At 43.4% G+C, this 15,696-nt stretch overlaps 1 protein-coding gene across 1 annotated transcript in view; it reads right to left on the minus strand.

Annotated features, from left to right (window-relative positions):
- The window catches only part of rfk (riboflavin kinase), a 31,589-nt gene that overhangs the window by 12,830 nt on the left and 3,063 nt on the right, over nucleotides 1–15,696 (minus strand). Inside the window, exons 2-3 of the mRNA XM_078567315.1 lie at nucleotides 11,173–11,324; nucleotides 2,651–2,753 (exon numbers count right to left, since the gene is read on the minus strand). Coding sequence (XP_078423441.1) covers nucleotides 2,651–2,753; nucleotides 11,173–11,324 — 255 coding nt within the window. The remainder of the gene's footprint in view (nucleotides 1–2,650; nucleotides 2,754–11,172; nucleotides 11,325–15,696) is intronic.

Here is a 15,696-nt window from a genome sequence, read left to right on the forward strand (position 1 = left end):
TACTGCAAATTTATTGCCAGAAACTTCCGACCTCCATTCTCTTCAGTGAACAAAAAGAAATCCTCAGAGCTGCAACATTTCCAGCTGCTGTCTCAAAAATTGATAGTAAAATTTAATTTCTGGACTCTAAGAAATCTAAATGCTTGCTGCATCTTTTGTAATCATCTCTTCTTATGGGGTCCTGTCTGAATGTGAGAGTGGGTGCTGCTGAGTTTGCATTTCGGGTGTTGAGAAGATAAACAATTATTCTTTTAAACTATGAGAAAGCCAGTTTTGTGTCAGTTCTTAAAAGTCACAGCACTCAAGGAGTTAACACACACCTTGTTGTAGTCTTGTTGGGAGGTGGAAAAAGCAGGAAATTATCCCACATCTCTCCCGTCCATAACACCATCTGCCCGGAGAGTCACAGCACTCCTGTGGCACTATGTCTCGGTCATCTCCAAGTAGCTCAGTCTTCAGCAACAGGGCCTGTGTCAAGGCTATGGCCTCTGTATCTTTCTGTGCCTCTTTCTTTTCCAGTGCCCTCTGGCTGCTCGGGGTTCCGTCCATCCTGCATCCCCTCATCATCAGTGGGCCCAAAATCTGACAGTCATGCTCTATTGCCAGCTGCAGCCTTCCTTATGGACAGGTTATTTATTTATTGAATTCCAACCCTGCTTACCCTTACTAGTTGGTAGTCCTGTCCCCTACTCTTCTGTCCCCACAATGTCAGGGGTTGACGACCCTGTCCAATGCGAGTCACTCTTTCTGCCACCCACGCCATGGTCACCTCAGTTTCAAATGTCAATTTTCCATTGCTCTATCTGTACTGCTGGTGATAGTGCATCCTTTCAGTCAGGTGCTTCCTAGCATTGTGTCTTCTCTTTAAAAGGAGGTTGTCCTTTACCTCAACACGTCCTACTCCTGCTAATTTATTTATTTTTTGCTTAAATACAATTTTAAGAAACAGATACTACTGTATGTCTCATAGTATTGCTCATGTTGACTCAGGGGATATGGTGTTCTATGCTAGTTTTTAAAATAAAAATCATTTTGAGGACATAGACATTGCTGTCTCTATATATTGTTACTTACACTGTTTAACACATGCAGTCTTGTGTTGTACCTTCACCAGGTTGGCACCTCATTTTCAGGTAGATCTGATGCTGCTCTTTGCATGTTCTCCTACACGACTCATTGTACCAGGGATCGTCATCTGGCATGATGGTGATGCAGGAGTTAAGATTATGCCACGCCATGATGTTACAGATTGTGTTGGAATACAATTCTGTTGTTGCTGATGGCCAATAGAGCCTTGTAACTCTTTCAAGTTATCAACAGTCACAGAATGTAACTCTTTCGAGTACATTCACAGTTCTTGGTTTGCGGGAGTGGGACATGAACCCACAACCTTCTGATTCAAAGGCGAGGGTGCTATGAACTGAGCCACAGCTGACACCTCAATAGAGCCTTGTAACTCTTTCGAGTTATCAACAGTCACAGAATGTAACTCTTTCGAGTACATTCACAGTTCTTGGTTTGCGGGAGTGGGACATGAACCCACAACCTTCTGATTCAAAGGCGAGGGTGCTATGAACTGAGCCACAGCTGACACCTCAATAGAGCCTTGTAGGTGTCCAGTTTGAAGCTGCTCCTAATCTATCTCATTTAGCATGGTGATAGTGCCACACCTGATGGAGGTTGTTCATTCTGTAAATATGAGAACTGATCTTCACAAGGACAGGATCTAGAGGAAGATGCTCTCAGTTACAGGAAGAGTTCTAAAGAGTTAAAAATTAAATAGCTGGCATTATTTGATTGTGGTATTATCCCAGGCCTCAAGTGTCATACAGACATAACAAAACTACAAGAGGAAGTAATGCACACAGCTCCAAGACTTAATACACACTGGTGTTGCAAAGGAAGTCAAAATCAAGTATTATCTTCAGGTCATCTTCATAGCTGGTTGCTCCAAAACACAGCCAGAATATAGTGTTGACTATTTCCTTGGCAGTACAGGTTGTTTACAGGGAATATTGCATCAGGCAGCGTTCAAGTATTTGGCTAGCCTCTCCAGATTCCTCAGCTAGTCAATTTATCACCCCGACTCTTGCTTGATTTGAAGGTCAAATCAGACATGCTCACATGATGATCCCTACTAAATTTCACTGCAACTAACTGCAAGAGAAACTAAATCTGACAACGTTCACTGAGAACACAATATAAATGTAGATCTAGTCTTCAAGTAAAGCAATGCATAAGGGATAATTGAGCCAGAGCACCCAGATGCAATTAAATCACTATTTTAAACTCTAATTCTGTCCCTATCTGTATGTACTTTGATATATTTAAACAGAAAAAGCATAGCAATTTGAGAAGCAAAATTGGAAAGAGTGCAGGAATTTCATTGATGTACAGGTTGGGGAACTGGAAGATGCAAAACAGGGGTGGTACAGCACCCAGACTGGCATTAGGGGGCAATTACAGCATGGCCAATTTACAGCATGGCTGAGATATAACAGATAATTATATCTATTATAATTAAGGACGTAGGAATTACAATAGCAAAGTTGACTGGAAGTACACATAGGCACATGATTAAATATTTTGCACACAGAGATGAAGTAACAAATCTGCTTTTAACAAGTGATGTTTCCAGTTTAAATCTTACCTAATGATTCAAAAGACTTCTCTGCTCGGATATATCCAACAATAACAATGCTGAGAATTTCCCCATAAAAATCTTCCTTGAAAGTATGAATAATGTGTGTTTCCTGAAACAGCAAGAGAGTGTCAAGGCTAAAACATTAATGTAACAGTTGTTGAAAATCTATGCCATTCAATAACCGAATATTAAACATCTTAAGTATTATTTTACAAATTCTAAATTTTGCCAGAAAAATACAGACAGTACAGCTTTCACCTAATTTTCCCCATTCCTCTTAACAGTGGTTCTCAATCTGTTCAGTTGTGATGTAAGGTGGTTATTTCGCAACATGAATCTGATTGCCCAACTAGTCTCACGATAGAACCAATATGGAACTAAAGATCAGATTCAAGGCATGAAAGGATTTACTCAATTATAGTGGACTTCTGACTCTTCAAATCTTCATAATTCCTTGATCACTTGTTCATTCAGAAATGTCCACTGTATTCAGAACTATTCATAGCTTGATTTTAAGGATAAGTAGCTGCCCAGATCTTATCCCATAAACAGTCTCACTCACCCATTACCCAGTTCTTACCCACCTTTACTGGCTCCCAGTCCCCCAAAGCCTCAAATTTAAAATGCTTATCCTTGCGTCTAAATATACTTCTGCCCTTGCCTTTCTCCAGGCCAACAACCACTCCCTCAAAGTCTCTCTCAGAAGCAAAATACTGCAGATTCAGACAGTCTGAAATAAAAACAAAGAGTGCTGGAAACACTTAGCAGGTCAGGCAACATCTGTAGAAAGAGAAACAAAGCGCCGTCACTTCCCAGCCCTGGGGCAGTGTACAAAGGCCCGTAACTTCTGAGCTCCAGTGTAGTGTATCTTGAGGGGGTACCCCAAAAATGCGTTGGTGAACACCGTCCCCCGAAGAAATTCCCAGGTAAGGAAATTCATTCCAATGGGCAATTGCCCTGCACTGGGAACCATTTGATAATGTCATTTAAATTGCAAACTTTGGGTGGTTCCAACTATCATACAGCAATCGTTACCCAGAAAAAGTTAGAAGAATTAAAACCACTTCTAGCTTCTGGGTAACTATAGCACTGTTAAAAAAAATAAGTGGTCATCCATTTAAGACAGGTGAGGAGAATTTTTTTCTCTACGAGGGTCCTGAGTCTTTTGAACTCTTCTTCAAAAGGCAGTGGAAGCAGAGTCTCTGAATATTTTTATGGCAGAGGTACTTAGATTCCTGATAAGCAAGGGGGTGAAAGGTTAGAGGGGGTAAGTGGGAATGTGCAGCTGAGGTTACAATCAGATCAGCCATGATCTTATTAAATGGCAGAGCAGGCTCAAGGAGTCGAGTGACCTACTCCTGCTCCTAATTCATATGTTGGAGTAAGGAGTGGGTGTTGGGTGTGTTGAAAGAGTGGACCAGGGAGAGTCTCATTACCACTCAATTTTGCATTGTATCATTGTCCCTTTTGTCAATGACTCCTGCCCTCTAACCCATCATAGACATTTCCTTTTGTTCATTCCTCCCTACCTCCTCCTATCCTGGCCTTTCTGTTCTTGATTGAGAATTGGGTCATAAAGTGGAGTTGAGATTGAGGATCAGCCATGATCTTATTAAATGGATTGAGGAGCTGAATACCCTATTTCTTATATTCTTATAATTCTGGCCTCTCATGCACCTTCTCTCTCCCCCATCCCACAATTGGCAGCTGTGCCTCAGGCAACCAGGCTTCATGCTTTTGAATTCCCTCCTTTTGTCTCTTCTCCTTTAAAGGTCTCCTTAAAACCTGTCTCTTGACCATTCCTTTTAACATCTCCTTCCTTCTCTCACCATCTCAAATGCCTTGAGATATTTTTCTACTTTAAAGATGCTATAGAAATGCAAGGTACTATTTTTGGAACCCATTTGATTGATGCTGACTGAAAGGCAGTCATCAGAGACTGGCTGGAATGTTACTATGAAGTTTTCCTTTGATCTGTGTTTATCTCGGTTTGCAAATTGCTAATTGCCTTCTTGAACGTGAATGATCTTTGGCACTGTGACGTGAATATTGTTTGCATATTTGTCTGGGTCACAAGATTACAAAACAGATACAAGTTGAGGAAGTCCATTTTTAACCATCATAAATCATCCAGCCAGAAGAATAACACTAGTCCCATTACAGATTCCAATGCGTTTCTTAAATAAGATTTTTGCTTTCACTAATCAATGCAGAATTCTATTGCACATTAGTCTTCTTGTCTCACTCTAAAGCGTGTCTCATTCTAAGGAATGAAACCAGGCAGACCACCCGGCTTCAGCCTAAGCACTGGAAATGACAACGGCAAACTCAGCCCTGTCGACCCTGCAAAGTCCACCTTACTAACATCTGGGGGCTAGTGCCAAAATTGGGAAAGCTGTTTCATAGACTAGACAAGCAACAGCCTGACATAGTCATCCTCACGGAATCATACCTTACAGATAATGTCCCAGATACCACCATTTCTATACATAACAAAAACTCAGCAGGTCTGACAGCATCTGTGGAGAGGAATACAGTTAACGGTTCGAGTCCGAACTAAGGAAAAATAGAAAAGAGGTGAAATATAAGCTGGTTTAAGGGGCGGTGGGACAGGTAGAGCTGGATAGAGGGCTAGTGATAGGTGGAGATTGCCAAAAGATGTCATAGACAAAAGAACAAAGAGGTGTTGGCGGTGGTGATATTAGCTAAGATATGTACTAATGGTGACATTAAGGGTAGAAAGCAGGACGAGCAAGGTACAGATAGCCCTAGTGGGGGTAGGGTGGGGGGGAAGGGATCGAAATAGACTAAAAGGTAGAGATAAAACAATGGATGGAAATACATTTAAAAATCATGGAAATAGGTGGGAAAAGAAAAAAATATATATAAATTATTGGAAAAAGGGGGATCGGAAAGGGGTTGGGGATGGGGGAAAGAGTTCATGATCTAAAGTTGTTGAATTCAATATTCAGTCTGGAAGGCTGTAAAGTGCCTAGTCGGAAGATGAGGTGCTGCTCCTCCAGTTAGCGTTGAGCTTCACTGGAACATTGCAGCAGGCCAAGGACGAACATGTGGGCATGAGAGCAGGGTGGTGTGTTGACATGGCAAGCGACAGGGAGGTCTGGGTCATGCTTACGGACAGACCGAAGGTGTTCCACAAAGCGGTCACCCAGTCTGCGTTTGGTCTCTCTAATGTAGAGAAAACCGCATTGGGAGCAGCGAATGCAGTAGACTAAGTTGAGGGAAGTGCAAGTGAAATGCTGCTTCACTTGAAAGGAGTGTTTGTTGCCTTGGACGGTGAGGAGGGGGGAAGTAAAGAGGCAGGTGTTACGCCTTCTACAGTTGCATGGGAAGGTGCCGTGGGAGGGGGTTGAGGTTTAGAGAATGATGGAGGAGTGGACCAGGGTGTCCCGGAGGGAGCGATCCCTGTGGAATGCCACCAGGGGGGGTGAAGGGAAGATATGTTTGGTGGTGGCATCATGCTGGAGTTGGCAGAAATGGCGGAGGATGATCCTTTGAACGCGGAGGCTGGTGGGGTGATAAGTGAGAACAAGGGGGACCCTATCATGGTTCTGTGAGGGAGAGGAAGGTGTGAGGGCGGATGCGCAGATGGGCCGGACACAGTTGAGGGCCCTGTCAACCACCGTGGGTGGAAAACCTCGGTTAAGGAAGAAGGAAGACATGTCAGAGAAACTGTTTTTGAAAGTGGCATCATCAGAACAGATGCAACGGAGGTGAAGGAACTGAGAGAATGGGATGGAGTCCTTACAGGAAGCGGGGTATGAGGAGCTGTAGTCAAGGTAGCTGTGGGAGTCGGTAGGCTTGTAATGAATATTGGTGGACAGTCTGTCACCAGAAATTGAGACAGAGAGGTCAAGGAAGGGAAGGGAAGTGTCAGAGATGGACCATGTGAAAATGATGGAGGGGTGGAAATTGGAAGCAAAATTAATAAATTTTTCCAGAGCATGAAGCAGCACCGAAGCAGTCATCGATGCACCGGAGAAAGGGTAGTGGGAGGGGGCCGGAGTAGGACTGGAACAAGGAATGTTCCACATACCCCATAAAGAGACAGGCATAACTGGGGCCCATGCGGGTACCCATAGCCACACCTTTTATTTGGAGGAAGTGAGAGGAGTTTAAGAAGAAATTGTTCAGTGAGAGAACAAATTCAGCCAGGCGGAAAAGAATAGTGCTGTCCCACTGGCAGGACAGACCCAGCAGAGATGGCAGCACAGTGGTAAACAATCAGGAGCGAGTTGCACTGGGAGTCCTCAACATTGACTCCAGACCCCATGAAGTCTCATGGCATCAGGTCAAATATGGGCAAGGAAGCCTCCTGCTGATTACCATGGACCACCCTCCCTCAGCTGATGAATCAGTGATCCTCCATGTTGACACCACTTGGAGGAAGCACTGAGGGTGGCAAGGGCACATAATGTACTCTGGGTGGGGGACTTCAATGTCCACCAAGAGTGGCTCGGTAGTATCACTACTGACTGAGCTGGCCGAGTCTTAAAGGACATAGCTGCTAGACTGGGTCTGCGGCAGGTGGTGAGGGAACCAACAAGAAGGAAAAACATACTTGACCTCATCTTCACCAACCTGCTTGCTGCAGATGCATCTGTCCATGTCAGTATCAGTAGGAGTGACCACCGCACAGTCATTGTGGAGACAATGTCCCGCCCTCACATTGAGGATACCCTCCATTATGTTGTGTGGCACTATCACCGTACAAAATGGGATAGATTTCGAACAGATGTAGCACCTCAAGGCTGGTCACCCAAGAGGTGCTGTGGGCCATCAGCAGCTGCAGAATTGTACTCGAACACAATCTGTAACCTCATGGCCTGGCATATTCCCTACTCTACCGTTACTATCAAGCCAGGGATGAGCCCTGGTTCAATGAAGAGTGCAGGACGGCATGCCAGGAGCAGCACCAGGCATACCTAAAAATGAGGTGTCAACCTAGTGCAGCTAGAACACAAGACTACTAGCATGCCAAACAGCATAATCAGCAAGTGATAGGAAGAGCTAAGCGATCCCACAACCAGCCGATCAGATCTAAGCTCTGCAGTCCTGCCACATCCAGTCGTGAAGGGTGGTGGACAATTAAACAACGCACTGGAGGAGGAGGCTCTGCAAATATCCCCATCCTCAATGATTGGGGAGCCCAGCACATCAGTGCAAAAGGTAAAGCTGAAGCATTTGCTACAATCTTCAGCCATAAGTCCTGAGTGGATGATTCATCTTGGCCTCCTCCAGAGGTTCCCAGCATCATAGATGCCAGTCTTCAGCCAATTCAATTCACTCCTTATGATTTTAAGAAATGGCTAAAAGCATGGATAGTGCAAATGTTATGGGGTTGTGACAATATTCCGGCAATAGTACTGAAGGCATGTGCTCCAGAACTTGCCACGCCCCTAGCCAAGCTGTTCCAGCTACAGCACTGTCACCTACCCAGCTATTTGGAAAATTGCCCAGGTATGTCCTGTCCACAAAAGGCAGGACAAATCCAACCCAGCCAACTACCGCCCCATCAGTCTACTCTCAGTCATCAGTAAAGTGATGGAAGGGGTCATCAACAGTGCTATCACGCAGCACTTACTTAGCAATAACCTGCTTACTGATGCCCAGTTTGGGGTCCGCCAGTGCCACTCAGCTCCTGACCTCATTACAGCCCTAGTTCAAACATGGACAAAAGAGCTAAACTCTCGAGGTGCGGTGAGAGTGACTGCCCTTGACAACAAGGCCACGTTCTGTCCGAGTGTGGCATCAAGGAGCCCTAGCAAAACTGGAGTCAATGGGAATCAGGGGGAAAACTCTCCAATGGTTGGAGTTATACCTAGCACCAAGAAAGGTGGTTGATTTTGTTGGAGGTCAGTTATCTCAGCTCCAGGACATCACTGCAGGAGCTCCTCAGGATAGTGTCCTCGGCCCAGCCATCTTCAGCTGCTTCATCAATGACCTCCCTTCCATCATAAGGTCAGAAGTGGGTATGTTCACTGATGATTGTGCAATGTTCAGCACCACTCGCGACTCCTCAGATGCTGAAGCAGTCCATGTCCAAATGAAGCAAAGCCTGGACAATATCCAGGCTTGGGCTGACAAGTGGCAAATAACATTCGCATCACACAAGTGCCAGGCAATGACCATGTCCAACAAGAGAGAATCTAACCATCGCCCCTTGACGTTCAATAGCATTAACATCACTGAATCCCCCACTATCAACATTCTGAGGGTTACCATTGACCAGAAACTGAACTGGACTTGCCATATAAATACTGTGGCTACAAGAGCGGGTCAGAGGCTAGGAATCCTGCGATAAGTAACTCACCTCCTGACTCCCCAAAGCCTGTCCACTATCTACAAGGCACAAGAAAGGAACGTGATGGAATACTCCCCACTTGCATGGATGAGTGCAGCTCCCACAACACTCAAGAAGCTTGACACCGTCCAGGACAAAGCAGTCTGCTTGATTGGCACCACATCCACAAACATCCACTCCCTCCACCACCGACACACAGTGGCAGCAGCACGTACCATCTACAAGTTGCAGTGGAGGGAATCACCAAGGCTCCTGAAACAGCACCTTCCAAATCCACAACCACTACCAGATAGATGGCAGACAGATGGGAACTCCACCATCTGTAAGTTCCCCTCCAAGTCACACACCATCCTTTGGAAATATATCGCCATTCCCGGAACTCCCTTCATAACAGCACTATGGGTATACCTACACCACATGGGCTGCAGCGCTTCAAAAAGGCAGCTCACCACCACCTTCTAGGGATGGGCAATAAATGCTGGCCCAGTCAGAGAATCCCACATCCCATGAATGAATTTTAAAAAATAGTTTATCCTATTTAATTTGTGTATCCCTACAAGACCTTTTCTTGGAATCCTACTTCCTAGGCTAAAGAACTCAATTTCCTCAGTCTTTCTTTGGGACAGAGGTCAGCATCACTGTTCTTTTCTGTACTACTTCTAGGTATTGATTGCCTCTTTTTGCATCACCAACCAAAACTAAACACAGTACTCCAGAATATGGTCTGATTAAAGTATAACAATTTTAGTGTCAGCTGTGCCTCAGTTGTTAGCACTCTTGCCTCTGAGTCAGAAGCTTGTACGTTCAAGTCCTACTCCAGGGCTAGAGTACAAAAATCAAGGCTGACACTCCAGTGAGTATTAAGGGAGTACTCACTGGTAGAAGTGCTGTCAGTCGGATGAAATGTTAAATTGTCGTCCCATCTGCCCTCTCAGGCAGATGTAAAAGATCCCATGGCACCATCTCGAAGGTGAACAGGAAAGTTAATCCCAGTTTTGTGGCCAATCATAATCACAAAAGCAGATTAGCTGGTCAGTATCACATTGCTGTTTGTGGAGCATTCTGTGCATAAATTGGGGGCCACATTTCCTTACTTACAACATTGACTACACTTCAAAAGTACTTCATTGGCTAAAAAGTGCTTTGAGACTCGCAGTGAACATAAAAAGCAGCATATAAATGAAAGTCTTTCTTTTAAAGAGTCTGTGCTGGTGTTTATACACCACATGAGTTGGTATCAACTTCATCTTTAAAGTTTATAAATTAGAAACAGGGCCTACAACAACCCCTGGGCATCCCCATCAAAAACATCCCCAATGCCCCAAATAATGCTCCAGAAATAAGTAGCCCCTACTTCCTAGCCTTCAAAAATTTCTTATTCATTCTTAACTTTGAAATCTCAATGCTTTTATAACAGTGCTTCATTTTAATCTTTTAACAGTCTTTTTTGGACATATGGGTACATTAAGTACCATAGAAATTAATCTCATCAAAGTTTGTCTGGATGGTTTTTCAAATGAACCATGCTTTATTGACTGACACCTTTAGCTGCTACAAAGAATCTCTGGAGTCAAAGAGGACAAAGATTCTAAAACAATGAGTTGGAGATAAAAATGGGTTTTCGGCTTGGATAACTTAAGGACATGTTTTCAGTTTCCTAGGAACCTATGGTGCAAGTTCTACTTATGAACAAGGTGAACAGACCGTTTCAGGAAAACTTTATGAGTGCCTCTTCTACTTTGGAGTATCTGTAAAATATTATAGCAATTTCAGTTGCAGAAGTTAGCTTGGCAAACTGCATTCGAATGGACTGAAAAGAATTCTAGTTAATTCCAGTATACATTTAAACTCAACATGGAAAGAGAAAACATAGTATTAGAGCTTAAGCTTTATAAAACAATCTGGTGACTTCTCTCACAGAATATGATACATATCTCAATCTTGAGAGAGAACAATAGCTCTGATGCCTCCCGAAGTAAACAGCTTGCTGACATTCACTGTCTAGCCTCACGTATGAAAGATATCTACTTGGGTGAGGCACTGGGAAGGCTACCACTTATGGGTCTACACTTCAGGGAGAAAACTGAGTCACTGGGAAAACAAAAAGCAGATCTACACTTCTACTGCTGTAACTAACATGAGCCTTCAACAAAGTCAATGTTGAATGTTTTAAACCAGTACTTTACCAGAAAGAAAAAATTACCATAGATTTTTTTGTATTTTTATAGTATGGATTCCAACCAATGCTCATGACCATTTTATGTACATCTCCATGACCAACGGAGGCCCAGCCATAGTATATACCAGTAGTGATGTCGCCTGGCAAGTTGTCCACAACACTGTCTGGGAAGTTTGCTGTGGAGTTAAACAAAGGACAGGTAAAATTTTATTTTAAATATGCTTATCAGGCGTTTTTAAACATTGAGCATTTGTGGACTGTACATTAAATACTGAGAAGGAAGATACAACATTAGTTTTACCAGAAGGGATTAGGTCAATCATAGAAACTGTAAGTTCTACGAAACCTAAGAGATGAAAGCCTCATTAGCACTGGACTCCAACGCATGGCTTTTTGCAGCACTTTAAAGCACCAGGTGGGGTATATCAGAATATAATGACACAGTCACTAGGTATTTCGCTCAACACTTATTTACGGAACATAAGAACACAAGAATTAGGAGCAAGAATTGGCCATTCGGCCCTTTGCGCCTGGTCCACCATTCAATAAGATTATGGCTGATTTGTCTGTGGTCTCAGCTCCACATCCCTGTCTGCCTCCCATAACCCTTGACTCCCTTGTCGATCAAAAGTCTATCTAACTCTACCATGAACATATTCAATGACCCAGCTTGCACTGCTCTCTGGGAAAGAAAATTCCATAGACTAATGACCCTCCTAGAGAAAGAAAATTCTCCTCATATGGGAGACCCCTAATTTTAGAACCGTGTCCCCTTGTTCTAGACTCTCCTACTATGGGGCAACATCCTCTCAGCATCCACCCTGCCAAGTCTCCTCAGGATCTCATATGTTTCATTAAGATCATTCTCATTCTTCTAAACTCCAATAGATACAAGCCCAACCTACTCGACTTTTCCTTAAAAGATAACCCATTCATCCAAGGAATCAGTTGAGTTGACCTTCTCTGAATTGCTTATAATGCAATTACATACTTTTTTAAGTAAGGAGAACAAATCTATGCACAGCACTCCAGTTGCAGTCTAAATTGGGCCCTGTGTAGCTGTAGCAACACTTCCCTGCTTTTACATTTGATTCCCCTTTCAATGAACAGCAACATTCTGTTTGCCTTCCTACTCACTTGCTGTATCTGTATACTAACTTTTTGGTGATTTATGTACTGTTAGGAAATAGAGATAGCTTAAATAAGTTATATTGGTATTTATGGGTGTTAGGAATGAGTTTTAGCCTTAATATTTAAGTTTGATTTATATTTCTGAATGTGTGTGTTAAGGAAAGGTCAAGTCGTGTTTTAGTTTCACTTTAAAAGGTGCTGGCGTTTCTAATGAGAGTTTATGACTGCAAGAGAAGTTAAGCAAACACAAGAGTAGAAAAACTGGGCTGTTGCCCAACAGGGTCCAGAGTGGCAGGTTCCTCCCAAAGGCACACACACAGAAGAAACTAGAAACAACAGTTTGGCTTGGAAGCTGTCTGAGTTCAGTTGATTTTGAAGACAGCAGCCAGAGAGAGATTGGATCAAAGGGAACAGATAGCCAGTCCCAAGCTAAAAAAAGTCCCTAAGAAACCAGTGGAGTGGAACAGGAGAAAGTCTCAAGCAGACCTTCTTGTCAAAGGAAGGACAGGAACCTGGAAAAGGTCCTGTTAAGTGAAGTTAAGAGTGAGAGGCAGAGAAAGCTTAAAGAGATAAAGGCTTATGAGAAGCCAGAAGGTCCAAACAGACAACTGAAATGCTGTAACAATTTGCCAAGGGTATATGGAGTGGTGGTGTACTGGGAAAGAGTGCGCGGAGTAAAGCTTGAACGCATATGGTGACCCAGGGGAGAGAAACATCGGAAGCAGAGTTCGAACCCCTAGAGGTGAACCCTAGCGGAAGGTGTCCAAGAGAAAGTGTTGTTTTGGGAGAAGATTCCAAGGCGAATTCTTGAATGTGGAGATTGGAAACCCTTGTTTGAAAGATGGAGTTCAGTGAGACTAGTTGGCTCAGTGTGACAAGCACCTGCGGGGAGCTGAGGAAAGATCCACAGTATCTGTCTGGGGTGGCATCTGTCACTTGGGCCAGAATATTGTTGTCGGCGTGAGGGGGCGGGCCCGACACGCTGACACGCAAAATGTCCCGACGTCATCACACGTCAGTTCAATCTTTTGTTCGGCGGGCGCGCGCCGGAGGCGGCTGCATGCCCACCGAACTGTCAACGGCCTATTAAGGCCATTAAAGAAGTAACTAACTCTATTAACAACGCTGCCCGTCCAACCTCAAGGTTGGCAGGCAGGCGAAGAGCCCAAGCAGCCTTCGCGCTTTTCAGGAAACCTCATCCACGGGCGGGATGAGGTTTCCTTAAGGGTTAATAAAATAATTAAATAAATTTTGCTAAATGCACAAACATGCCCCAGCTCCTGTGACACTGTCATATGAGGGGACATGTTTAAATAATTTTGCGTTCATTTATTCAAAACTTTCATTATCAACTTATTCTCCCTGAGGCAGCTCTGTGCCTCAGGGAGATTGCTGTGCTCTTTCGCGCGCATGCACAAAGGAGTGTAGGCCCCAACTCTCCCTCCTCCCCCCGCCCGTATAGCTAGCGCTAAGCGTTACCGGCCATGCGTTACGCTGGGCGGGCTTTAATTGGCCCACCCACATAAAATGGCGGTGCACAGCCGATCACGGACAGTGATCGGCTCCGCGCCCGCCCCCTCCCGCCCAGCCTGCCCGACATAGAAATGATGCAGCCATTGGTTTCAGAGTGTGGTGTGTCTAATCACAGGTCACCAATTGGCTTACATGGACTGTACTTACTGTGAACATTAGAGTATATAGATAGCTTTTGTGACTTACAAATCTGTATATATCTGTAAAGGTATAGTTGTGGGTGAAGGAGCTCATAGAATTTAGTTCATCTTTTCTTGTTTAATGTTTTATACTTTTGTAAAAGTTCATAAGCTGACTCCAGTGACTCTTTTCAGTAGCCCCCTTTCCATGTATCTAAACAAACAAATAAAAGCTAGAATCTATCAAGTTGGGTTCCACCCTGGGATCATGCTTGTCAGCTGGGGATCATAACAGTACCAGGACATCCAGTACCTTCTGTACTGTAGAGGTCTGCAGTCTCTCTCCTTTCAAATAACATTACACTTTTCTATTCTTCCTGCTCAAAGTGGACAACCTCACATTTTTCCACGTTATACTCCACCTGCCAATTTTTTTGCCCAGTCACTTAAACTATCTAAATCCTTTTACAGACTCTATGTCCTCCACACAATTTACTTTCCTACCTATCTTTGTGTCATCAGCAAATTTAGTTACTGTGCATTCAGTCCCTTCATCCAAGTCATTGATATAGATTGTAAATAGTTGAGGTCCCAGCACTGATCCTTGTGCCACTCCTCTTGTATCAGCTTGCCAACCTGAAAGTGACCCATTTATCCCTGTTCTCTGCTTCCTGTTAGCTAACCAATCGTCTATCCATGCTAATATGTTACCACCTACACTATGAGTTCTTATTTTGCGTAGGAATCTTTGATTTGGCTTATCAAATGTTTTTTCAGGAAATCCAAGTACACCACATCTACTGGTTCCTCTTTATCCACATTGCTTGTTACTTCCTGAAAGAACTCAATTAGTCAAGCACAAAACCATGTTGACTGCCTGATTGTATTATGATTTTCTAAATGTCCTGCTAATGCTTCCTTAAAAATGTATTCTAGCAATTTCTCTATGACAGATGTTAGGCTAACTGGCCTATAGTTTCCTGATTTCTGTCTCCCTTCTTTTTTGAAATTTGCAATTTTTCAATTCACTGGGACCTTGTCAGATTTTGGAAGATCACAACAAATACTTTTATTCTCTCTATAACCACTTCCTTTAAGACCATAGATGGCAAGCAATCAGGTCCAGGGGACTTGTCAGCCTTTAGTTCTAATAGTTTTCCCAGTACTTTTTCCCCATTGATTGTGATTGTTTTAAGTTCTTCCATCCCTTTTTCTTGTTGATTTTGAAGTATTCTTGGGAATGTTTGTGTCTTCTACAGTGAAGACAGACACAAAATGTCTGTTCAACGCTTCCGCCGTTTCCTTTTTTAAAAAAATTTTCAGCTTCACCCGCTAAGGAATCAACATTCACTTTAGTTACTCTTTTCCTTTTTAAATACTTGAAGAAATTCTCGCTATTTGTTTTTATATTTCTAGCTAGCTTTCTTTCACACTCAATTTCTCTTTACTGTTTTTAGTCATTCTTTACTGGTTTCTAAAATTTTCCCAATCTTCTGACCTACCACTAAGCTTTGCAGTATTGTAAGCTTTTTCTTTCAATTTGATACTATCCTTAACTACGGATGGTGCATCCTTCTCAGAGTCTCTCTTTCTCAATGGAATATACCTTTGCTGAGAGTTATCTCCTCAAATGTGTGCCACTGTTTCTCTATCGCCCTTTCTTTTAACCTAATTTCCAAGTTCACTTTAGCCAACTCTGCCCTTATAAACTTAAAGGTAATAACAAGGGTAAGACACAAGGCTTGGATCCACACTTCTCACCCTC

Source organism: Cetorhinus maximus, chromosome 2 (assembly GCF_964194155.1).
Source record: "Cetorhinus maximus chromosome 2, sCetMax3.hap1.1, whole genome shotgun sequence".
In the NCBI taxonomy this organism is placed as follows: domain Eukaryota; kingdom Metazoa; phylum Chordata; class Chondrichthyes; order Lamniformes; family Cetorhinidae; genus Cetorhinus; species Cetorhinus maximus.